Raw genomic sequence first — 27,669 nt, forward strand, 5'->3', positions numbered from 1 at the left:
CATGAAGAATCTTTAGGGAACAGAAAATTTATTTTACAACAAATATTTTCCATTCTTATGTAAAGTTAGTATTTACTACCAAAATGTCATTTTCTGTTAGTTTTGTCTAGAAACTGAGCCAATGCAACTAATGTAAGGAAAACTACTTAACGCAAATTTTTTACATCTTAAGGATAATGAGATATTTTAATTTGCTTTATAGTCTATAGTGTTACACTACAATAAAACATGAACATGTAACGTATTCACTTTTATGTTAGTTGTAAGATGAACTGCATATTTAGAATAGGCCTATGTTAGTTATAAGCTAACATATGAAATGTACAACAAATGAATCCTAAAACTAAAAATGTGCCAAGCTATCACTAGTTTCATTAGTTTGCAATAAAGCAATTAACTGAAATGACTTACAATTTACAGTTACAGTCTCCTTACATTAGCTAGCTTAATATCGATGTGAGCTAAACATTGCTCTTAACATAATACATTTGACTTTAAAACTCAACTCCATTCACTTTGACAGAGTTAACGTTAAGTTAGCAGTTTGAGTGCACAGTCAATCACTATCTTTTTTGCAAGTAACATACATTTGAATTCATTTTTTTGGTGTTGTTTTTACCTTGGGTTTGTCGTCGGTAGTTCTCTGTCTTCACCACAGATTAACTTCCACTGTTGTCTTAGTTGTGTGTGCCTACTACTGATGTATCTGTGCCAAAACAGCAGTTAGGGAAAATACAGTAACATGTAACTGTTACCATATACAGTGGTTTACTGTAATTTTAAAATTTGATACATCAGATTTTTTTATTACAGTAAACCGCTGTATATGGTGTCTGACGTCACCTAAAATTGGACCTAAAAGAGGATATACGGTATACTGGGTGATATGTGGTTAATAACTGTAGAAATTACAGAAATGTCTAACAGTGCAGGCTGAGCTCTGGTGCAGACCTTAAAGGATGTTGTCTGGGCCATGTGCCTGGTTTGGTTTGCATCCACTGCACTTCCGACGAATGCTATGTTCTAAAAGAAACAACATTGGGTGGTGACTATCTTTGCAGAAGGAAATCTGTAATGTGTTACATTTGGGTGAAAAATATAGTACAGTATATCAAAATGGAAGCAGTGGTAAGTTGTGAGGAACAAGTAACAGCTGCTTGCAGGCAAGTTTAGCAACGGCTACAGTTTTTTGCAGTTGTTCCGTTGTATTCAAATGTAGTGTCAAATTTCTCCAAACAGAAACAAGCTAGAGTGATGACACTTAATCTGCACATGCTCAGTAGGATTCTCTCTCTGCCTGTGGAAAAGGAGCAGGATCATTTCACGTCAGCGGAAGTTTTAAAAAAAAAAAATGATTTTGAGGTATGAAAGTAATTTTTTGGATGTACAGTATTTTTCTTCTGGTGTCTAAAGTTTAAATTACTACAAATTTAAATATACATAGATTTCATCTCTAGGTTATTGATTAACAATTAACACTAACAAACTATGCTAATATAGTTGTGGCTAGCAGGCATACAAGATTTTATCATGGCTGCAACATCGGGGGCAATTGTAACACTGTGTTCACTGATGTTCCAAGCCACATGGCCCAATGTAAGGAGCTTGTTTGTCTGTGTTGACTACTTTTGTTAGAAAGTGAACATATTTCACTGAATTTAAATGTAAAACTACATTAAAAAAGGGTGTATTAAAAGAAATGGATTTGTTCTAGTATAAACAATTAACATAGGGTTATAGGGTCTTTGTATAAAATAATATGTGTTTTATATGTGTCTAACCGAAAGTGTGAATGTTATATAGGCCTAAGTCTGCAAAAGTAAAGTTCCTTTCAATTTCAGTTTGTCTATATAGTGGATTTAAAGTAGTTGATTGTATAAGACCCAGCAAAACCAAAGAGAATGACTAGTTCACTTGTGAAAAGCAATCCTATGAAGATAGAACAGATAACTTAGCAAAGGATGGCTGACATCTAAAATACTTTGAACCATAAAAAAATACTCTTAAGTTACATTAGCGGTAAAGTAATTACTTTGAGGTAGCCCTAGGCTTTTACTTGACATACAGTGGGTTAATATGACTTATTTTTCAGTGTTACAATTGCCCCCTTACCGTCAGGGAGCAATTGTAACACTCTGACTTCTTGCATTTAATCAAATATTATAGTACTTTCTTATAAGTTAAAATGTATCAATTATATTATTAATTAGTGCACATATATGTGTTTCTTGTATCAAAAGATTACTTGTGTCTCTCAAGTAGTCTGTGAGTTATTAAGGAAAATGTAAAAAATGTTACAATTGCCCCCGGTCTCCCCTATATCCTGCCCATGGCAATGCTGCTATGTGGAGTTTGATGTAGGTCAATGTAAAATATGGACAAAGGTGCTTGTGCATGTACACTACTACATACGAGTGCCTTACAATATGCCTTACTTATATAAAAAAATTAATTAATAAAATTAATCCAGTGCAATGATGCCAAAAGATCAGCGTTTGTTTTTTTTAACAAATTCAACAAACCCACATTTATAAAACCATATATTTTTATTCAAACAAGCCATCCAAACACATTGTTCTACCACAGAACCGAGGAGGGAAAGAGGGGAATAAAAAATCAGTCGTCATTTAATAGAAAACTTGTGGACAAGATCACCAGTGGACAAGATCACTTCTTGGCAAATTAGCCTGCCAAATCAGAGGTATAGTAGGAACATGACATGGGAGACACATGAAAGTGGAGACATGAGTAAATTATGCAGTGAAGTCAGGGGTATGTAGTATGGCTGAAGCATCCAGCCCGTGTCCGACTCAGAGACCCTCTTGAGTACAGCTGACTCAGCCTAACGGGGCTGAGTGCATATGTCTATGTGCGTGCATGTGGCAGCAGTTATCACCCACCTCCCTCCCCATTTCACTCTATTTCCTCAGTCTCTCTCCCACTCTCTCTTCACCTCTACCTCTGCAGTACCTCTCTTGCTCATTCCTCCCTGTGCCGGCTGGGGAGACACGCGCTTTCTGCTTTTCTGCCTGGCTGCTGGCTCTGCTCCAGCATCCCTCCGTGCCTCTCGTGTGCCTGCTCCCACCTCCAGCCTATGTCTCCCCCTGTGGGGTTTATTGGCCAGCCTGTTTCCCTGTCTGTCGCTGCTGCTGCTGGAGCCGTGGAGCTGTTTCACTGCTACGCCGCTACAAAATCTGCCTCGCTTTTCCTCTCTGCCTTTCGCTCCACGCTCTCCTATGCTGGATAATCACCACTCAGTCTACAAGAGACAGTGACAGAGGACAGGAAGGGAGGGAGAGAGACGGAGAGCCTGCACTCTTCATTCAGCTGCTGCATTCTTCAGCTTGTCTCTCCCTGAGCTTTCCTGGGCTGCTGGAGAGGAAACCACTGGTTCGCGAGAGAGCTCCCCCAAGGAATTTATTCTACTCTTTATCTACTCTAATCCTTCTCTTTGCGCTTTCTCCCTCTGTTCATTTCTGGGACAGAGTGCAGAGGAGGAGAAAAGAAGGAGGTACTGAGAGCAGGACTTCAGACTCAGCTGCACAGCTCAGTGTCCCGCCTTGCTCCAAAGACACATAAGACAAGCACACACACACACACACACACACACACAAAGAGACACATCAAGACACATCTAGACACATCGAGACACATCGAGACACACATTTTTGCATAGATTGGACTCAGTTCAGGCTGGCCAGACTGGCAGACGGAGACAGATTGACAAAGACACACATTCTTTACATACACAAAGACAGACAACAACACAGACGGACAGACTTGGTGTCATGGCGTCAGTGGACAGCAATGGTTCCAGTGTCTCTGGTCGGCTGAGATCAGGGGATCTACTTCATGCTGGTCTGGTAGTTTCACTGCTGCTTGGTGAGTTATACTTCCCTCTATACCTTCAGCTGTCATTCCTCACTCTTTCACTATATCTCTACATTTTATGAGAGTACTGGACTTCTATCCTCTGATTTCATCCAGGTTGTGATTGGGTGAATCCCTCTGATTGTCTATACATTTAAACATGTTTCTATGCCCTCTACACCTTTTGTTTGTTTTATATGCTGGTCTTGGTGGGTGGTTCACAGCTGTCACAGTAAATTGATACCTTTCTTTTTTTATTACTCCATACCAACATCTGCTGTTCTTTCACCTCAATCCACACCTGAAGGTGTGATGTCACAGGTGAATGTTACTTGTTGCTATAGGGCATCAAGGTCAATAACATCAAACCCTGGGATGATCTGAACTTGGACATGATGAATATCTGGTTACTTAGCTGGATGAGTGACAGGGAAATTACTCCTTATGCATGCACTTAATACTGTGCCAGCCATTTAAAAGCGAAAAAGAATAAATGAGAAAGATAAAATATAAAAAATGTATGGTACTTATAATACATAAAGAAAAATGTTATGGCTGCAGTTCTCATCCATGTTTGTCTGTGTGTGTGTGTGCGCGTGTGCGTGTGGTTGTAGTATTACTGGTAGTGACGTAGTGGTGCAGTGGTGATCTGTGTGTTTGCTCAAACACTCCCTGATTCTGTTGTAGGGCCCAATAGTGCCCCCAGATCCCAACATGTCCTCCTGGCTCTGCTCTTTTGAAAGTCAGTACAGTTCAAAGTAAATAAACAAACCCAAGGGGTGTATTTGAAGAATCTCATTCCAATGCCATCCTTTAGTGAACTAAATCAAACTATATAAAAACTATATATTTCATATTGCAATGGTTTTTAAGTCCATTCTACACCCAAAGATCCCATGCTTTGCTTTTTAAATAATTGTGATGAATATGTAAAATAAGAAATAAGCTTACAACAAAATATTTATTAAAGAACAAGTGGGGGAATTGACAGATTGATAACAGAGATTGAAAAAGAAGTTATATGACCAGACAAGGGCTGCTTTAACATCCGAGAATTGAAAGGCATGAAGACTTGACAGATGGATAACATTAGTGTTGCTATGTTTTACAGAATCAGTCGGTCAGTATTGTTTTTTCTGTTGTTGTGGTGTTACCTATAGTAGCAGGAGAGCTGTGAGTATCGCTGTCTGGAGCTGGCGTGCTGGCTCTGGGAAATGTCTCGTCCTTTCTACATGTTAGCTTCGTAGCAGCAACTAGTGACATTTTGCTAACCAACAACTTAGATAACATTAGTTGCTGTATCATTGTTCACTGTATATCATGATATTTGTCAGTACAATGCAAAAAGTTTTATTACCACAAAGACTTAGAAAACACAAGTTGGCAAGCAGTGTGATTATTTGGATTGATGAATAATTCAAAATGTTATGCTAGGTAACGTTACCTTCTTTGTTATCTTAGCTACAAATTTACACCCCTGTCTTCAGTGACTGTAGTTTTATAAACAACTAATGACTAACTTGCTAGATTTTACTCTGATGTGCTTTGGATGCTGTGCTTGTGCGCTTAAGTTACACTTTTTCACGTGAGTTACCACTTTAGCCGCCTAGAATTAAATGTCCATCAGGTCAGCTCCAAGCTTCGTCTTTCTGCTGTTGCTGCTGCATGGTGTGGTGGTCCGTGCTGTGTCTGTGTGGTCTCTGGAAGAGACGGCCCGTGAAGCCTGTGAAGCACGTAAACGTTTGCCGAGATTCGGGAGTGTTGTGAACAGCCACAGATTGCCACTGCTTCTTTGCGTAGCCTTAGTTATTAACTCCCTGTTTTATTATTTTTAACTCACTTTCATTGAATCCTTGACTGTTTTATTTTTATGACTTGTTTTATAGTTGGGTTGGAGATTTTATTTGTTTTGAATATTGTGTTTCGTTTAGTGATTTTTAATTTGGCTTTTATTTTAGGAAAAAGATTAACATAACATTTTAACTTTAAACATTTCTTTATAGTGGTTATTCCAATTTATCTTGGTACAGAGGTGGTGATGTATAACAGGTGGCTCATTTGAATAACATTGCATGTATTTTTAAGTGTGTTATTTGGGTTTCATTTTTACATTTGTGTGTCGTCGTTTGTATTTATAGCCCCTTTTATAAGGTCCTCACTGTAGAAATATAACTGACTGCCATATAGACAGAAAAATAGAAAACCTTGTCTCTGATCTTCTCTGTAGGCTTGCCTGTGTTAGTGGGAATCCCTGAAATTGTAATAACTGTTCAATTTAATATCTTAACTCTTTGGGTGAAAGTCCCAAGGTGGGGTTGTCAATCTTTGCTTAATCATCAATTTTTGCCAAGTCCTCCAGCCCGGTTACATAATGAATACATAATTTTTGTTTTGTTCAGCTAGCGTTACTCTTGACCCTCGTGCAGCAGAGTGTCTGCTGATCGACGGATTATCTGGCAGAACATGGCTTCATGTTTGATAGGTGTAGTAGTCCCACTCCTACCTTTGTTAAAAGTCCTCAAATTTATAATACAAATAAACACCCCCTGATTTACTAAGGCAGGTCCAAACCAGTTGCAAACCAAATAAAACTGGCAGCAATGTTACAAAGGTAGACGACTCAGTGGTCGATGACTGCCAGCCAAATCGGCAACCCTAGTGTGGGATTGTATGTAGACAACAATTTTAGACTATGCTGACCTCATATTATAAGCAGTATGAAATGTCTGTAAATTAAATAACACATTAAAAGTGATGTGCATGCTTGTAATTCTATACCATAATGTAAAACACAACCACTGTTGCTGTCTGTTTCCCAAAAGATGTCTTTCAACCACCCGTTCTCCTATCAGGCATCATATACACGCTTTGACAAAACCATGGCTATTGTACGCAAAGCGTCGATTTTGCGTTGCAACACAAAGATGGCTAACCCTACCTGCACAGCTGTAAGGTTAGCCAGTCGACATGCATATATTTACTGACTTAGGTTTAGGCACAAACTTCTGTGACGGTCAAGGTTAGGGTAAGTTGCCTCAGGGGACTGTCAACGCCTTAAACACAAACTTCGCTAGCAAGATAGCTAGGGTGCAATATACCTGGGGACGCAGAATTGACGTTTTGCGCAAAATAGTCACGGTTTTCTCAAAACGTGTATAGATGACACCTGAGCATGAAAACAGGATGCTTTCAATAGAATCCCTTTGTGATCTAGTAGAAAATGTCCGAACTGTAGTCTTAATGTGAGTAACTTTTCTGGGTTTCGTTTTCTTGGCATGATGGAGGCATCAAAAACACCATGTGGCTACAGTACTATTATAGTTAGATTTGACCCCAAAAGTTATTAAAATGGTTATAAAAAGCAGGTTATCTATATTACTTTGCTGAGTGCATTACATATTACTCTGTATTACAAATTTTAAGATATCTTGGGTTTTATTTACCACAGCAAAATGTATTTTGAACACTATGTTGGCTCTTGTTATATGGGTTACTATTGCGTGGAGCCAATCTGTATCTTTAGTTGTGTTGCTTCACTCTTAGGGTACTTGCTGTTGTGATTAGTAGGTCACCTTTTATTTTTTTCTTAATTGCTACATGCATCCATATGCAATCCATTGAATTGCCACCAAAGAGTTGAATGATGAGCTAGCTCTGTAGTAACATGGAATGTCGTGTCTCGCACGCCAAGGGCTTAAAGTTTGAAAATAAATTAAATCAGGGTTTGGTCATTGATGTGAAAGTTAACAATCTCTGCAGAGGAACACACTGCTTTGCAGACCTCTAGATCTGAAACCTTTGATCCAAAAACAAGCTAGCCACTGTAGTCCCTTTCTTATCGTCAATCAACCATAATTCTCTCAACCTCCCTCATTTCATTTGTGGCAGCACTGTCCATCTCCATTCCCTAATATTATATTACTTAACATTACTGTCTATTTTTCATCTGTATTCTGCAATGTTCTATATTCTATTTCATACAGCAAATGTTTATGTGTACATTAAACATCTGTTGAAATGTCATGATTTGTGAAATGTGAAAGTAACTTGCTGTCAGATCTGTCCCATCCACACATCAAGATTATGTCCTTGCAACTGCACTGTTCGTCCTCCAAGTAACACTCATTATTTGCATAGAGGTACCGCTGATGTTACAAGCCCCCATGATAGTAGGACAACAGTCAAGACTCAGAAGACTATTTCACGCACCAAATATACAGACAAATATATCAGAAAACAAAGATATGTAGTCCAAAATGTTCCTAAATATGAAAACACACAGAACAACTGTCACTTCAACTATGCCATTAAACCACTTTCATCATCTTCCCTTTCAAAAGCCACAAGGCATTATGCAACGCCGTTTTGTAGAGATTACACAACAACCACCAGAAAAGGTAAGAGTTGTGGTGCAGCGAGGCAAACAGATGCAGAGCACCCCAGGTTATAACAAAGCAATTACCAGTAATCCTAACTACCAACAGTAGTTGGTATGTAAATGTGAATTATACAGCATGTTGTTAGTTGTTGGCGTGGTTATCATTAATATGGTAACCACGCAAACAAGTAACATAATAGTGCGCCCATATCTGTAAGTGCTGTGTAAACGTGACCCCACCTTGGCCACTGTGGATTGAGATATGTAGCTGCTGTAATTCTCTGCCCTGCAGTCACACATTCACCTTGGAGAGGACATCTCATTCCCTTACCTCTCCCTATCCATCCCTCGTGACACCTTCCGTCACTTCCTACACACTGCACTTCCTTCGTAACCCCTGAACCCCCCATTCGTCTCTCTCCTCTATTCTCCTCCTCCCTGTCCATTCCCTCCCTTCTCTCTCACCCTTCCCATCACTTCTCTCTCTCTCTGTCTCTCTCTGTCTCTCTATCTCAGAGAGGTAATAGTGTCCTCGGTCAGTTCTCTATGGGTTCACTAGGAAATACATTAACCCTTCAATCTCTGGCCTATTTAAAAAAGGAAGAAAAAAACTCACCTTGACAGTTAGCCAAGGACACACACATTCAGTTTGCTTTTTCCTCCCATCAGTGATTCAGATATTGATGTTTCCCAATTGGAACAAAGAGATATTTGATAGCGGAGCTAAAAATATCATGCATTCCTAATGTGCACACACACACACACACACACACTGCACATGTGTGAATCTGTGGATGTTGTCAGAATAAATTGTAAAGGGAAGGGTGGAGAGAAAAGGAATAGTAGAGAGCAGAGGTGTAAAATGAGGGCATTGTGAAATCTATTTCTAGGCATGAGGTGGGTCACTCTTCTCAGATATGTAAAAGACTTACACAGTACGTATGCCATTTAGAATGGAGATTCTCCCCTGTTTCCCTTTGCATCATTATTCCCTCTGGAGCAATTGGGTTCAAACCTTGCTCAATCTTAATCGGAAGGTCGGCGGTTCAATCCCTAGACTGCATGTTGAAGTGTCCTTGGGCAATATACTGAACCCTGAATTTCCCCTGGTGGGTGTTCCACCAGTGTGTGTGAATGTTAGTTTCTGTTTGAGCACTTAGGCTCAGTGTATGAATGTGTGTGATTGGTGAATGTGATGTAGTGTTAAAGTGCTTTGAGTGGTCGCAAAGACTTGAAAGGCGCTATACACATACAGAGCATTTACATTTAAAATATTATTTGTTGATCTACTTATATTAGAGTTTAAAAGGCACTCAAATGATTCAGACCAGCAGCCAGCGACAGAAAACATTTCAAAACTTAAGGATGTCATTGATTCCAGTGTACTGCACCACAAACACACACACACACAGACCAGCTCCCAACATCTCTCCTCTGCTTATTTAGGCACAGCGTCCCAGAGGAACACGTTCTGAGAGCAAGTAAGACAGAAAGAGTGAGGGGAAAAAAAGAGAGTGAGAGAGAAAAGTGCCCAGTGCTGAAAAAAAAGAATGGTAAGAGTCCATTAAAAGAGAGCAAAACCAGAAACAGAAAAGAACAAGGAGAACCCAAATGGCCTGAGTTGCTAGTGAAAGCAGAGGAGATGAGTCAAGATGACTACAGAGAAGAGGTAAAAATATCGGATGTTAGCAGACAAGCAAGGGATGAGAGTGAGAAGTCGAAAAAGCAAAGAAAAACTAAACAAAGAAAAAGTAGAACCAAACCTCACACAGTGAAATACTCAGGGTGTATAATCCTGTACTTTTAATACAACATTCAGTGATTTAACATTTTATTGCCATATCAACTTCACAGTTGTTAGTATAGGCTGTATGCGCACATCTATCTATTTTGTTTTTCTCTTCATACTTGACAGACCATTCAGTTATTGAAAATGGGAATTGAATTCATACTGAGCACAGTTTATTGCAGAGATCTGGCTTCTGTTTCACCACTTGTTATAATTTCCCTGTTGATTACCAAATCAAGTACTGAATTAGCAATCAATTTGTTTACCAAGTCAGGGATGGCTGCAAAGACATCACACATTTGCATGTACAGTATCTCACAAATGTGAGTACACCCCTCACATTTTTATAAATATTTGATTATATATTTTCATGTGACAACACTGAAGAAATGACACGCTACAATGTAAAGTAGTGAATGTACAGCTTGTATATATAAGTGTAAATTTGCTGTCCCCTCAAAATAACACATCACACAGCCATTAATGTCTAAACTGTGGTCATCATCCTCACTCATTGACTGATCAAGTTAAATTATAAAGAAAACTAATGTATGAAGATATTATTGGGGCAAAACAACTGAGCATCTGTGGCAGTGGAATCTATAGTTGTAGAAAATAATCTCATATGTGTAACAGTAAATTTGAAGTCATAGGGAAAATATTTTAGGAGTTGCAAACTTGTTGATTTTTGTGGAGCAAACGTGATTTATGAGTCTAGAGGCAGGAACGGGCACTGTTCAGAGATCAGCGAACCCTTCTGGCCAGTCAAAAGAGCTTGTTTGTTTTTCCAACCTATGGTAGATAAAACCGTGCCCACTTCTGTAAGATGAAAGCCTTGGTAGTATGACAGCTACAGTAGTTTGGAAAAAAGCAACATGGGGCACTAAATTTAATGAATTTACTGTTTAGAGTGTTGAGTAATGGGCAACATTCATTCTAAGGGACTATGCGTTAACAGTATGAGTCAAGCATAAAACCTTGGGTTTACTCCAGAAAATGGGTTTAGTGAAAACTGTTAAACTTTCATTTCTTCATTGATTTTGTCCATTACTATCAGAATCAAAATCCAGCTTTTATATTAGATTGTTACTCAGGACTATCTAAAGTTATGGCCTTTATGCGCTGTTTCTTTAAACATTGGTGTTTGCACTCACATGAAATAGGCCACAGCATCAAGTCACCCTCAGTTCAGAATAAAGTGAAAAAATCAGAATACATTTTGTAAAAACATACATGAAGCTTAAGACACGTAGGCTCAATGAGTAATTATCTCTATCACTCACGATGTGATTGGTCACACTGATAGAAAATTTCAAAATTAGAAAGAAAAATTATTCCTATAATCTTCTATATAATATACAGAGAGAATAACAATGTATTTTTCTCCATTTTAAATAATTTTCTTATTTTTTTATATTTTCTTATCCACAGTTGTGCTTAGTATGGAACTATTTAATCACAGTAACTAACAAATTGCCGTAGAATTGGAGTTTGTCAGGGCCAAAACATACCAATGACCCCAACTGATTACAGTCAGCAGTTACAGAGCCTTTAACACCCAGTGTGCCATTGCAAACTGTGATTTCCTACAAAATGACCAGAGGGATTCCTATGTTTTTGTGTTTTTTTAATGCTGATGCCTTCACAGAGCTGCAAAGCAGGTGGTGAGAAATTATTATATAGATGTAAGCCCTTCATGAACACATAGTGTACTCTTTACACTGTTTGCACCATGTCCAAGTGCAATGTGATCCTGAGCAGGTCAGTGTGGAGAGGAGCATTTATAAATAGGCCCCAAGTGTGTGAGAGACACCAGAGCAACAATCTGAGAATTACACCAGCTGTCAGTGTAAAACCAACATAACTTGCCCAGCAAGATCCAAATACCAATACAAGGTGAGCTGTCTCTTTTGGCAATGAAAGAGATCCCATGTGTTTTGCTTTGCGCAACAGCACAGGACACCATTAAAATTTTGTAAAAAACTGGATTGATGTTTATGTTTTGATTTGGGAGCAATTTTGTCTCACTGTGTGCATACAGGAGCAGTTAATGCACTGACAGAAATTAATAAATGAGCAAAAATAGTTTACCAGAGGTGAAAACTCGAGTCACATGACTTGACAAAAGTGACTACACCCCTCACATTTTTGTAAATATTTGATTATATCTTTTCATGTGGCAACACTGAAGAAATGACACTTTGCTACAATGTAGTGAGTTTACAGCTTGTATAACAGTGTAAATTTGCTGTCCACTCAAAATAACACATCATATACTTATATGAAATAGACGTATGACGTATGCTCAGACCATACGCTGCACACTGCATCAAATTGGTCTGCATGGCTGTCGTCCCAGACGGAAGCCTCTTCTAAAGATGCTGTACAAGAAAGCCTACAAACAGTATGCTGAAGACAAGCAGACTAAGGACATGAATTACTGGAACCATGTCCTGTGGTCTGATGAGACCAAGATAAACTTATTTAGTCCAGATGGTGTCAAGCGTGTGTGGCGGCAACCACACAGGAGTACAAAGACAAGTGTGTCTTGCCTACAGTCACGCATGGTGATGGGAGTGTCACAGGGCCTGCCCGTGGCATAGGCATCATAGGCAGTTGCCTAGTAAGTTTTCTATTCAGCACGAATCAACTCCGAGTCCAGATAGTAATGTAACTGGTAGACTTTTGCAATATAAACTGTCAAATAGGTTGAGATCCCAGCACTCTAACACAACAAACAAAGGCTCACTAAAGCCATGGAACTGCAAGGTACTTTCCAACTGAATAACACAAATGAGTATAATTATTATGGTAACCTGGTCCTTCGAGCCGGATGTCATGTCTCAACAACATGTCTCAACAAAATCCTTCACTTCTATTATTCTTTACAAAACATAAAACTGAAGTGTAGTCTTGCTCTGTTTGGGACTTTGAGGTGCACTTTGATGGAGCTTCTGAAGTTAACGTGTGTGGTGAGATTTCTGCCTGATCACTGTTTTCGGTTGGTTTCGGTTTCAAATGCAGCGTGCAGTCCCAAACTGTGTCAGTCAAATGGTCTAAAGGGGATAACCTACTACCAGCGGAGCAATAACGCAGTGCACAGCAGAGTAGGATATAGGGCAGGTAGAATTAAAAATATTATGAATTCTCATTAAATGATGATGTTGGTCTGGTAATATTGCAGTTTTTTTCTGGACATGTCAGAGAACACAGATAGGCTATGTGGGAGGGATTCTGAATGTGCAGAAAGTTTTGAACATGAGCAGAAAACTCACTGAAACACAGGAGCAATTAATGTCCAGGAATTTATAACTGAATTAAAATGTATCAATTTATCATTGAGGTAAAAAGTTCCATGTATTTAAAGAGGTTATTTCCCCAAACAAAGACTCAAAAGAGGAGGGAAGGCTAAGCATGTGTACTGACTCAGCAGGGATTTTATTAAATTAGAAAAGTTGATCTACAGGAGAAAAAATATTTAAAAGCAATAGCTGCAGAATTCCTGAGAGTCTTACTTCTCGCCTAGGGCTCCAACACTGACAGCATGAGTACTGCCGGCACTGGGGAGATACGGTTCACTGAGGGAACCATGAATGCCAACATGTGCTATGACATACTGAAAAACACACCTCCAAGACGACCACTGCCTTGCTAAAGAAGCTGAGGGTAAAGGTGATGGACTGGCCAAGCATGTCTCCAGACCTAAATTCTATTGAGCATCTGTGAAACATCCTCAAACAGAAGGTGGAGGAGCACATGGTCTCTAACATCCACCAGCTCCGTGATGTCATCATGGAGGAGTGGATGAGGACTCCAGTGGCATCCTGTGAAGTGCTGGTGAAAATATTTACATTTTGGGCCCAATTTGGACATTTTCACTTAGGGGTGTACTCACTTTGGTTGCCAGCAGTTTAGACATAAATGGCTGTGTGATGTGTTATTTTTTAGGGGACAGCAAATTTAGACTATTACATAAACTACTACTTTACATTGTAGCAAAGTGTAATTCCTTCAGTGTTGTTAAACTTGGAAATATCACGAAGGCCTTGCTAGTGACTAGTGATGTACTTGGACTTATGTACTGCAGGACAATTTACAGTATGTAGCAAATAAAAAGCATATAATACGTAGCAAATAGCACAGCAGTACAGATTTAAACTCTGACAGATTCACGAAAGTGAACATTTTAAGCTGCTTGGCCCTTCTCTACAATCACTGGCACTGTGTAAATAAAATGGCGGGTAGACTATTTTGTACAAATTGTTGTCGGGTGATTGGTGGCACATATGCTTTGTAATAGTGCTGATAGAAATAAATCAGGAGGACCATATTCAAATATTGATATATTAGGCCTATCAAAAACTTGGCTTAAAGAATCATCCCCTGAAGCTGGTGTTGTTTTCCCTGACTATAATGTGTTTAGAAGGGACAGAGGTAAAGGAAGAGGTGGGGGTGTACTGCTGTATGTGAAAAATAATTTGGTGTGTTCACAACTAAGTGTGCCAAGTGAGGTCAAAATTGAAAATGTATCAGTAAAAGTATCCCTCTCTGCAGAGATGACTTTTACTTTGGTTTGCGTTTATCGTCCCCCATCTGCCAAAGTTGACTTTTATGAACAACTGCAGTTACTACTTAAACATCACACAACATATAACAAGTCCAATGAAATTATTGTAATTGGAAACTTTAATGTAAATTGGTATTGTAAGAAAGATAGGAAATCACTAAAGTACATCATGGACAATCTAAATTTTTCCCAACTCGTTCAGCAACCAACAAGGATTACGAAACACACAAAGATCTACTTTTCAGCAACAGACCTGAAAGGATAATTAGATCTTATAATTTCTTGACTGGTCTTTCAGACCATAATATTATACTGTTTTCTAGGAAACTGTCCAAGTCGAGGGTTAATAACGATTTTTTTAATTCTACAAATAACAGGTCTCCTTATGAGTTTATACAGCCAACGACAAAATGTGGCCACATCCCTGTCATCACTGGACTGGGATATAATCCTGTCTGGTGAAAATCTTGAATTTTGTAGTAGCAAATTTATTAACTCTCTAAAGAATGTAATCTCAACCCATTCGAGCAGAGGGAGATATACGAGTAAAAAAAGGTGCCACTTGCCATGGCTGAATAAAGAATGTAAAAATCTGATGTTAGCTAGAGACCTGCTATTAAAGCAATTTTTGAAATCAGGTCTAACAACAGACCGTCAGAAGTTTACTCACATGCGAAACAAGGTAACACAGAGCTTGAGACTGGCCAAAGCTAATTTTTTCATTAAAGTAATAGATAATGCAAACGGCAATGGAAAATTTGTATGGCAAAACCTAAATAAATTGCTTTGCCGACAATTAAACAAAAACAATAAGGACATGGAGCTCCAAATTAATGACTCGATTATTAAAGATCCACTCTCCATAGCCACTAACTTCAATAGTTTCTTTATAAATTCTGTGAAAGACATTACGCAGCATTTTGCTTCATCTCTGTGTTCTGACAATGTTATCGATCCACATCAGTCTGTATTCAAAATTATTGAAATCTCAGATTATGAAGTAACAAAAATTATTACTGCTATGAACAATTCAAAAGCCCTTGATGTATTAGAGTACAAGAACCTTCTTGTACGTCCAATTACTCAACTTCTGAATATGTCCTTTAATCATTCTATAGTTCCTGCAGATTGGAAAGTGGCTGCAGTAACACCAATATTCAAATCAGGCGCTATAACAGACATGTCCAATTATAGACCTATCAGCATACTTCCTGTTATATCAAAAATAGCGGAGAAGTGGGTAGTCAGATTACTGACGGCCCATCTGGAAAATGTCCAACCTTCATCACATCCATTACAATTTGGTTTTCGGACCCATCACTCCACCAATAGTGCCCTGTGTGTGTTAACAGAAAACATAAAAGGTTTGCTTGACAAGAGTTCTTGTGTCGGGGCTGTCTTCATAGATATGAAGAAAGCCTTTTTAACTCTGTAAACCATCAAATTTTATTATCTAGGTTGACTAAATTTAACATCTGTGATCAAGCACTTTTTTGGTTTAAATCCTATCTGTCCCACAGGAAACAGTACGTGGTAGTAGATGGTGTCAAATCTCCCTGTCTAGATTCTGGAGTTGAGATCCCACAGGGGTCTATCCTCGGGCCGGTTCTGTTCTCTCTTTTTATCAATAACCTACCAAATTCATGTCCAAACGTCTTTTCGCATGTATGCGGATGACGTAGTAATTTATACTCAAGCAAAAACTATCCAACAAGTAGCTGCTGACCTCACAGCGGCTCTATTCTATGTGCAGGGCTGGCTAAAGGATTCATGCCTCATGATGAATACCAGAAAAACTGTGTGCATGTATTTCTCAAAACGCCATGTCAAAATAATCAGATCAAATGTCTTTCTGAATGGAGTGGAGCTTGACCTGGTCTCAGAATTTAAATACCTTGGGGTAGTTCTCGATCCAGCATTTTATTTTAAAAGTCAGGTAAAAAAAGTATCACAGGTAGTCAAATTTAATCTTCAAAATTTTTGGCATATTCAAAATGATTTAACCATGGGTGCAGCTAAAACATATGTTTATATTCAATGATTATTTCTCATCTTGATTATTGCTTGACTACCTGGTCTCTTGCTTGCCCCACAACATTAAAAACCATAGAAAGTCTCTATAAAAAGGCACTAAAAATACTTGACAAAAAAACGTTATCCCACCACCACTGTCATGTTCTAAAAAAACATAGACTATTGGATTTTCAAAATATGATCAATTTGAAAATGGCCTGATATACAAGGTTCTATACTCCCTCGCTTCTCCACCGCTAAAGGATTTTATTAAATCTAAAGAAAATTCGCAGAGGACCACGCGAGCCTCTACCAGAGGAGACGTAATAATACCCCACAGGCTTACCACATTCGGTCAGACGTTCCTGTCAGTCTGGGGTGGGAACCTGTGGAATAGTCTTCCTATAACATTGAGAGAATGCCCTACAAATAGCTCGTTTAAAGTCCAGCTGAAAAAATGGCTATGGGCAAATCAAAATTGCACACATTAATGGGTATGCTGTATTTTATTTTAATTAATTTTTTATTTTTTTAATTTAATTTTATTTTTCTCATTTTGTTTTGTTAATTGTATATGGATGAGTGTTTGTGAACTGAATGAATTTTTAAATTTTATGTGAATATTGTATATAGGACTTTTAATAATTTAATGATAAATGATGCAGATGTAAATTTTATTCTGTAATGTTTTATGACCTTTGTGATCTTAGCCTGTGGGACTACGGATGGAAATGAGCTTGTAGCTACAATCCGACATGTTTACATGCATGTATTCCATGTTTGTTCATTAACATGTACTGTCCCAATCAAATAAATAAATAATTTAAATCAAATTTGGTCAAAAACTAAAGTTATTTCCATTAGTCTTCATTATAGGACAGTGTCAGACCTAAATGAGTATAATGTTTCAGTATGCTGTATCAAGTTTAACAGCTCTGTAATGTGCAGCTGTCACATTAGAAATAAACAGTAGGTATTGAGAACTCATTGAGTGGTAAATTAAATATATTAACTTACAAATTTACATGAACAGCAATTTTCTTCCAGAATTCCTCTCTCCTTATTCCCCACAACAGTGTTTCTTTTTGCCATCATACTTGTTTTAAATTCTTCGTAGCTATCTATTATAACGCCCTGTTCCTCATAACTGAAGTAGGTGGCACTTGATCGGTCCATTTTGTGCGGATGAAGAGTCAAATGATGCGCCAAACACCCCCTTGTATGGGAGCACACACAGAGCCTGAAAACCAGGGTTAACAAAGACAATTCATAACCACCATTGTGATACCCATTACCTTTGATTGGAGTTTTAGGTTTTGTCGAGCCTGCTAACACAACGAAAGCCTGGCTTTGTCAAACTTGCATCGTAGTTCACCTCTCCGGTGACTGCTGTCTAAAATGTGATGTTTTGCGTCTGTATTGCATATGTGCTGTACTATGTTTTTACTTTCTTTTTCTGTTTTCTGTGCCCCTCTTTCTCCCTTGGTTCAGGTGTGTGGAGTGTCGGTGGCCTGGAGGTCTCGACAGGTAAAGTGTCTTCAATTGAAGCAATGAATGGCTCCACAGTTCTGCTGCCCTGCACCTACTCCTCCTGCATTGGCATCAAAAACCTCTACTTCAACTGGCACTATTATGACAATGGAACCATGCTCAAGGTGTAGCATGCATACACACACACACACACGCACACACACACACGCACACACATACGCACACACACACACACACACACACACACATGCAGACATGATCTTTTCCATGTTGCATGCCTCGGATACATTGTTGCTTAACACATGCTGATGTTATCTCTGTATCTAACAACATAGGTGTGTGTGTGTGTGTGTGTGTGTGTAGTTATGTGAAGCGGTGATTCCCATTGAGGGTGTGGAGCCCAAGGTCAGTGTGTACCATGAGCGTGTGGAGTTTGTCGGCTCCTCAAAGACCAACAACATCTCCATTCTGCTGTGGAACATCACCTTCGAAGATGAGGGAGAGTACATCTGTTTCGCCAGGAACCCAAAAGAGAAGAACCGCAACCACAGTGCCGTCTACACTCTTATAGTGGTGGACCAAAGTATGTGACACACGCATGCACTTGCATACACCTGGCACACAAAAACACTAAACATGCATTACTATTTTATACCTTCTGACAGATAAGAATACTGATAATCTCACTGCTAGTGTCAAGCATGCATGTTTATGTCATCTCTCTAGCTTGAGTTTCTCCCTCACAATGTCTTTCCCTCTCCCCTTCTTTCAGTGAAGGAGGTTGACAATACTTTGACAGTCATCATTGTCTCAGTGCTGGGTGGAGTCATTGGCTTAGTTATCATTATCATGGTGATAAAGGCCTTGGTTGTTCACTTCCTGCTGAAGGATGATGAGAAGAAGTGAGTAGATCACTGACTATAGTAATACAGCATATATTGTGTGCGACCACTTATCAATAAAATGTGGCTATTCAGTGTGACTGTAGCTAATAAACAACAGAGAGACCTGCCTATCTCAAAAAAAGAAAAACAAATGTAATCTCTATTTTGTCTTTTCACATCTATCAATACTTGTCAGTAGTGAGTTGGATGTGGTACTCAACTGCTCTATTATTTTTTTTTTTAAATGGGATACTTTAATGTCTGCGTTTTGATGTAAATCATCACGGTAGACTAACTGAATTTATGGCAATAAGACAATGCATAGTTACATGCTACAGCATTCGCCAGAAAATTACTAAAACGCATGTTGTTACAACATCAGTTCCCCAACTGTATTCAACCACAGACTCTTATTTCTATCACATAGTGATTTGGATATATGTTTTTGGCCATTAACATACATTCTTCAGAAACCTGGTGTATTGAGCTGTTTTTATGACAGGGCAATTACTATTTGTACTGCAAAACTACTGTGAAAACACTGAGAAGCACCGATCATTTAAACAGTATAACATGACCAAAATCTACTTGTCTTACTGACCATTTGGATTAAAGAAACCAGAAATGCAGTTTCATGGCAATTTCTGCATTAAAATGTCATCCTAACTGGGTTAATATGAGACTAAAATTTTTTTGTCCATGTTAACAGGACGTTTGCTACCACTTATTAACAAAACTTTGGCTACCCAGCGTGACTGCAACTAATAAACAAGAGATACTTGATACTTTTATCTAACATAAAAAGACGGACAAATGTTATCTCTACTTTGTTTTTTCACACCTATCACAATTGCTAAGTCAGTAGTAAGTTCCAAAGCAGACATCTATTTATGAAATAGGATACATACATTATACAAAAAGAGTATACAAAAAAGGGTGGCACGATGCATCATGTTTTAAATGAGTTCTTCTGAGCATTCAGTTAGCTTCTTTCATATGTGTTTCAGTAATAACCTAATTACATATTTCCAATTTGTGTCCAACACAAGATTATTATTTGGGGCTTTGAGGGTTAGGCCACTTATAGCTCTTATCACTGCCATGTTCCTCCCTCTATGGGTGTACATCTTAACCTTTGGTTATTCTGTCCCCTGCAGTAAAGAGTGCCTGGTGAGCTCCTCAGGGAATGACAACACAGAAAATGGACTTTCAGGAGCCAAAGCTGACAACAAAGGGACACCAAAGGCATAAGCAAAATGCAAAGTATGTCTGTATGTTTGTATATATGTTAGACAAATGTACACGCTGGGAGGAAATGGTGTTTTCAGTGGACTGTTTTATCTTGCTAGTGGCTAACTAATACAACATGTACATGTCTATTTTAAATCATGCTTGAGATTTGGGAAGTGTGAAATGTGCAAAGGCCTGGATCGCTCTTTCACCTACATGGCAGCCCGTCTGTAACACGGCATACAGCCTCTGTTATCGAACTCTGCTCTACATCGTACTGAAACCTGACACTCTCTACAGTAGAGCCTCGCCTCAACTCTCTGCCTGTAGTTACATATCCTTGTGGTTTTCATACCCTTATTTTCTTATTCAGGTTACATCTTCAAACACACTACACTTTTTTTTTTACTTTGAGCCCTCTATAACCATGATACAACTAATAGTAACTATTACATCATTTTAGAGGAAAACCTTTGCACAAAGCAGATCCTCAGTTGTCTTAAGTTCTTTATTTATAGAGCAAATTTCAATATTTAGCTGTCAAAATACAGTTACCAGTGTCAGTTGACAAGCTAAAAGTATGTTTAACTTTCAGTTTGTAATTTGTGGGACTTTTGTGTAAAAACAAATCTGACCGGTGGGAATACGCACCTGCCAGGATGAATCACCACAATCTATGAACTGCCTTCATGTCAACTGAACAACAGCAGGAAACTGCTGAAAGGCTTCTCCTCCGACCACCTCTCTTGACACTGACCCAAATCCACCTGTAAACCCAAACCAGAGGACCACTGGGGGGAATTGAATTGAGAGCAGGTGGTCAGTACTTTTACTGAAGTAAAGGATCTGAGTACTTCCTCCACCACTGTGTATACAACCACTGATATATTTAATATGTTTTCTAACAAGTTAACACACCTAACAAGTAACACAACTCTGCTGTGTTACCGGCTGACTCTCCGCTTTTAAGAAAGGTGGCCTTGTGGTATAACTTGTGTATATGATGTAGAATAGCAGGTTTGTTGTGGGAAGCAAGTCTCCAGCAATCACAGAAACGTATATGCTATTAGGGGTAATTAAGTCACCTTAGTCAGCCGTAATATGGCTATTTAAGCATTACAGTTACGGAAAATATTGTGTTCGCTGTCACAGAAGAGAAATAACAAGTCCGTGTTCATGCAGTGTTACAACATTCTTCACAGCAGAGTTGTGTGCAACTTACCATGGATAAAGCACTGAGCTAGCTAGATAATGACAGATAGCTAGATAGCGACAGTGACAGCAAGGGTAAATTCGAGAATTGCGATACAATTACTGATGGTCATCCATTACATGCCGCAACTGTGTGCAGATGATGCAAAACAAATCGTGGTCATTCAACTTATGTGTTGTATTGATAAGAGTTTGCAGTGAAGTAGGCCTATTTCAACAACCCTGATGTCACTTTATTTTATACGCCAAAGAAGTTTTTCACTCACATTTGGAGTGCTAATTTTGGACACTGGGTGAGAGACACAAGAATTGGCAAGCATGGGATGCATATTTCATAATTTATTAGAATCAGATCATTTAAACCTATATGTCATTTACAGTAGATTATCAGTGTGCTTTCTTGCCAGATTCACTCATGGCTGTACCCACACTGGCCCACTCTGTCTGACTGACAAGCCCTCAGGGCAGCTCTACTGCTTCGTCTCCTCACGTTGGACTGAGGGCAGACTGGACTCAGTCACTCCCTATCACATCTCGAGGCACAAGTGGTATTACAACACAGGACGGGATGGAGCTAGCTTGTTAGCACGATAACTTCAGTAGATATCTCTGCAACACAATAGATAGACTTCTTTGACATGACGTCGGAACTTTTACTTCTTCACATTCTGTGGATCATGCTAGTTAATTTTTTTGAATGTTTTACTTTAACAGTTCTGTCCAAATCTTACACACTAAAGTTCAACTTGCATGTTTACTGCTTCATCCAGGTTTGACACATTGCTGGGGTGTTTGGTTCATTAATGCTGACAGCAGATTTTGAACAACTACTGGCAAGATAAGGCTGACAAGCGGGCTCCTTTTAGGTGACTGAAGGATTCTGTTCTGCACAGGTTTTATTGTTTTGCTTTAGATGAAACACAGGTGCCTGTTCTGCTTCTGCTCCCCCTGCTGGTGGGAGGATAAAAATATAGAAAAGTATTAAAAAACAACCAACCCTAACCCTCATCAAAGACAATCCCTAGACTACCCAGCTCCCCATAGAAATGAATGAACTTAATCATGCTGCTTCTGACAAATAACCAATGCATTTTTAGCATGTGCGCATTTTCTATACCTTCATATAAGTATGTTGTCTAGCACCACAGTACACGACTATTTCTGTGTGTCTATGTATGCTCTCATTTAACCCTTCACATTGACCTCAACTGACTGAAGCTCTGTCAATGAATCAATAAGAGCCTCCCAACACTGCTACAACATTTCTTACCCCTTCAACCAAGTCAAGGTGAATAAAAGGTGACTTACTTACACTTAGGCTGTGTCCGAAATCACCCACTACTCACTATATAGTGGACTCCATAGTGAGCTCATCATTTTGTAGTGCTGCCCGAATGTAGAGTGATAATTATTATACCCTATATAGTCCACTCAGTGTATCCCAGTATGCATTTTGAGAAGTAGTGTATAACTGATGGTCACTAACCAAGCCGTACATACCATCATGCATTGCGCTGATAGAAAAAAACAGTCCACCAGCAGATTGTCCTATGGCAATGACGTAATTAAATAACGATCGGAGTAGTGTCCGAAAGTACTGTTTTAATAGTGAGCTCACTACATAGTCCTCTACATACTCTCCTACATAGAGGGTAGGGAGTAATGAATGAGTGGTCATATCGGACACAGCCTTACTTATTCAATAGCAAGTATCCACTTTTTCACACTTGAATGCAGACTCTAAATGGCTACTTTGCAATACACACTTGCTCTGATAACCATAAGAAAATATTTTCACACATACACGTTTTCTGAATCGTGCTGAGATAGTCCAAACACGTCCATTGATACTGGCTCAGCAATACAGGTAGAATAGCATTGGGGCAGACTGCTAAAGAATGTAATGACTGTCAGGGAATAGATGTCTAAAAAGTATATTTCAATTTATTATAAAAAAAATATTATATTCAACATGGTAATGTTACTATCAAACGAATGTATGAATGTCCCAATAGGCCAGAGGTTCAAATTCCTTTGCCAACTTACTCTGTGTAGCAGCCAATCCTTTGAGTGTTTTGCTCAGTTCAAAGTTCAGATGAGCAAAACAACTGCTTGCCGTGACTGTGTCTAAATATTTGGACATTATAAGAAATTTGAGTTGGGTTTCTAAATAGCACTGGTGTCTTAGCACTGAACATTTTATTGTTTTTAGTAAACGTCCGGATTAACATGTGCTCAAGAGCATGGAGGGAACTGGGAGCTGTTGAGAGTAAATTAACTAATTGAAAAAAGATATATTATTATATACAAATTTAAATGTTAGACCATGCACCAACTATACAGCTTTCGACATTTCAGAAGTAATCACCTTGTGTAAAAATAGGAAAAGTCAAAAAAGTCTTCATAATATATGCATAAATTTGATCTTGTGATAAGTCAGCGTGGATGAACTTAGTGCTAAGATGCCTGCTGGAAACTGGAACCCGTTCTCTATGTGACTCTCAGTACGAGAGGTCAAGCTGGCAGACATGATCTGCCACACCCTCACACATAACTTGAATAGCTATGATAGCTGAAAGCTACACACAAATATACGCACACACACACACCCCTACACATGCACTCATACACTAAGAGTAACTTTGATACCAGAGTGTTAGTACACTGTCCTTGCATACAAACAATATAGCACTTTACCACAGTTTAGAGTGGGTGCACAAAACGCATGAGATTATTGAAGTGACTTCAAAATCATTGTTCTTCTTCTTGTACAATCTATTGGAAGAGCTAACAAAAACTATCAATTTCACTTGTTTGTCAAGTTTGACTGAGTACCTGACAACAGCATTGTGTCATAATGGTTTTAGCACTGACTGACTACATGTCAATGTATCAACGTGTCAATGGAACAGAGTTTTATGGCAAGCTTTTATCTTATTTTTCTAATTGTTCACTCCCGTCAGCCTGCTGCTCTGTAATACTGGAGTGCATATCCCTTTTTGCTTTCAATGGAAGCAATAAGACAGACATCCGTTTATGCAATAACCTGTTATAAGGCACTTTATAGATGTGTCTGGACAGGCTATGATGGTAACTTTGTCTGTCCAAGGCACTGTTCATTGTACCGATGTATGTATCTACACTGTACAAGTGTATCTCAGTGTATCAACATGAGACTACATTAAACAGGTTTATCTGCTTTGGAAAACTGTAATAGCTGCTAACATTGTAACTATAACTGTGCAGTGTTAGAAGTGATACTTGTTGTGTTGTAAAACTGTGAATGTTATGGAAATGAGGGAGCACCACACACACACACACACACACACACACACACACACACACACACACAGAGACACACACACACACACACACACACACACACTGTCTAACAAGATGTGTGTTCAGATCCTTCTGTAAAGACGGTACATATATCCAAAGTCTTCCTGTGGGGAAAGGCAATATTGTGGGGTTGATCTGTATGTTAGTGTACTTTTCATACCACATAGCTTTAACCCCATTATAGATTAACAAATAGGTGGTTTCATGTAGGGACTGTGATGCATAACTTGTGTTTTTGTGGCCCACAGTTCCCATTGTTTGGTCCGCATATTTTTTCTGTGATCCCTAACTTGAAAACTACATTTTCTGCAGTGAAGCCCATTAACCCTGCCTTTATGTTCAAGGAGATTCCTCCTTATCTCTGACTTTCTCTGCCAGTATGAATTTATTTCCCTGTGGTAAAACAACTACTGAAAAAGTGGGAAAAAATGCCATACCAAAATATGTCCAGCAAAGCAGTCACAGGTATGTGAGGAGGGTGTTCTAGTGATGTTCTGTTTTAATGGAGGCCGGATATATGTGTGACAGATAAAAAATGCAATCTGATTTAATGCATGTATGCTGTAGGTGTGGAACAGCTGCTTTCATAATCGCCACAATTTTAACATTTTTTTATATAATTTTTGTTTGTTTTCTTACATAAACCCCTTACTAGATTTTGACCTGCCTGGCTCAAAAAGAAAAAACAAAACTTGAACCTTACATGATTCTTGAGGTCAGCCAACAGCTTGCAGTGATTGCTGCAGTACCGAGGATGCCCTGTACAGTGTAGGAGCGTCTCTGCAGTGGTGCAATACAGTAAATAAAGTAGGACTGCCACCCAGTGGTAGATGCCCAACACATCAAATAATTTCCTCTAGTGGAGGCTGATCTGACATACAATTCAAACATGCACTTGTTGCAGTTTGAATCAGATTGAAAAAGACTGTATGATAAAAAAAACTGCGTCAACTTAACTTAAAGCTAAGATTCAAATTGTATGTAATTGAGTGATAAAATCATGCAATTTCCATAGTTAAAACAATACATGGTTATAAATGGTTTTGAAATACCTAGTTGCTAATTGCTTTAGATAATGCTACTCTTTAGATTGTTTATAAGTATACATAATTGTAATCCCTGTGCCTACTGGGCATTTTATTTACATTTAAAAAGGGGTGATGTGTATGCATATGTTAACACTAAATCTGTTAGGAAAAGGATCCACGTAACAATTTGTACAAATAGGAATCCTTTATCAAATGGCTCACAGAGTGAGCAATAAATAGTTACAGATAGTCTAAGTGTTACTGTCACGTTATTCACTAAAATAACAAAGTGTTAGGATTTCTGATTGACCACTATGATTGAGTTAGTATTGCTCTTACTGCCAGAGCGGCTGAAACTCACACTGCCAATCCAAGAGTCTCACGTCTGCTGTTGTTACAACACTATTACAATGTCACACAACTGACTTAGTACACTTACACTACTAAAACATGTTGTATTACCGTCTACTGCTGTATTAATGGTATTTCAGTATCAAATTGTTGATGATATTGCTCTATGCTACTCCTGTATTTCTAGCAACTGAAACTCACACTGCCAAGCCAAGAGTCTGACGTCTGCTCTCTGCTTCCCACATTCCACACAGATCAAAATATCAAACCGCAAATCTAATGTTGGTGTAGTTCAGCAGAAAAGTTAACTTTACTAAAAACCTGATGAAATAGGAGCAGTATGTTCTTATTTTTGGCACAAACACAACTATTTTCCTTTGCAAGACATTTGGTGAACTTTGTTCAAATTATTGTTAGAGCTGCTAAACTATGATGCATATTGTGACCTATTGTGTGTCAATATTGTATTACACGTCCAGCAAACTGCCTCCTACTGTAGCTGGCCAGCTATTTGAATTATAATAAGCATAGGCTGACACTGACCTTTTCACATGTTGTCACTGTTGTCCTGCATTATAAACAATTTCAACAATATGTTTTACATCCAGGAGCCGTAAACGTAACTCAGTCTGAATCAAAATAACAAATCCATATCAACACACATTTTATCTTAAACTATCCAAGGCCACTGACGTAATACAAATTACAGTATTCTACAATAAGTCCACATCATGAGGCAAATTCAGCACAGTCCATTCAACACACACACACACAGACACACACACACAACAAATCTGCAAACCCAGGTTTGCTGCATCAACTTTCCTCTGAATGTTCAGCTGTTTGTATGTATTTGTGACCATGTTGCTCATGCTCCCTTCATGACTATGCACCTCAAACTTTTGACTTGTTAAAAAAATATGTATCAGAAATAAAATGTTGATTGAAATTCCCAGAGCGCTGTTGAGTCTCATTGTGTCTTTATCCAACTTTAGAGTATTCTCCTTCACTTTTCATCCACATCGATAGCTGATAAAGAGTGTGATCGCTCAATTTGGGATAGGTCATATTCTTTTTGTGATTTTAACTTACAGAAACTCAGACTCAAAGAAGAACAGGAATTGGTTGATAGTGATACTGTAGAGGACCATACTGATTCTTACTGTAACAATAAACCAAAAATGGTATTGCAATATCATACCACACATCGTTTTTATTTTATTTTATTACAAACTGTTCCACTACGGTTAGTAGCAGCCATGCTGGTTCTACCATTCTATTCAATCACATCACTTAGCCTACATCAAGCAAGATCAGCAGCTGCAGCTTTAGGGTCAAATTTGTTCTTTTGGGTAATACAGTACATGGAAGAAAAGCCAATAAATGCTCAATAAGGTGTTGTTCTCCTTATTTCAATTTAATGCTAGAGTAGAAACTGGCCAAAACAACAATATATATTGTTGCAAGCAGAAGTCACACCTCATCTGGCCTATTTGCCTTAGGTGTATCTTTTT

At 38.6% G+C, this 27,669-nt stretch overlaps 1 protein-coding gene across 1 annotated transcript; it reads left to right on the plus strand.

Moving 5' to 3' along the window:
• Positions 1 to 2,981: 2,981 nt before the first annotated feature.
• On the plus strand, positions 2,982 to 27,110 carry scn4ba (sodium channel, voltage-gated, type IV, beta a). The gene is made up of 5 exons (XM_046073373.1): positions 2,982 to 3,882; positions 18,109 to 18,272; positions 18,472 to 18,691; positions 18,881 to 19,010; positions 20,150 to 27,110. The coding sequence occupies exons 1-5, from the start codon at positions 3,789 to 3,791 to the stop codon at positions 20,241 to 20,243; spliced, it is 702 nt and encodes a 233-aa protein (XP_045929329.1). The 5' UTR covers positions 2,982 to 3,788; the 3' UTR covers positions 20,244 to 27,110.
• The last annotated feature ends 559 nt before the right edge of the window (positions 27,111 to 27,669 follow it).

The sequence above is a fragment of the Micropterus dolomieu genome, linkage group LG17 (assembly GCF_021292245.1).
Source record: "Micropterus dolomieu isolate WLL.071019.BEF.003 ecotype Adirondacks linkage group LG17, ASM2129224v1, whole genome shotgun sequence".
Classification (NCBI taxonomy): Eukaryota; Metazoa; Chordata; class Actinopteri; order Centrarchiformes; family Centrarchidae; genus Micropterus; species Micropterus dolomieu.

Coding starts and splice junctions, on each gene's coding strand:
- scn4ba (XM_046073373.1), top strand. CDS start 3,789: ATGGCGTCAGTGGACAGCAATGGTTCCAGTGTCTCTGGTCGGCTGAGA. Junction 3,883..18,108: donor GGTAGTTTCACTGCTGCTTG/GTGAGTTATACT, acceptor CCCTTGGTTCAG/GTGTGTGGAGTGTCGGTGGC. Junction 18,692..18,880: donor TCTTATAGTGGTGGACCAAA/GTATGTGACACA, acceptor CCCTTCTTTCAG/TGAAGGAGGTTGACAATACT.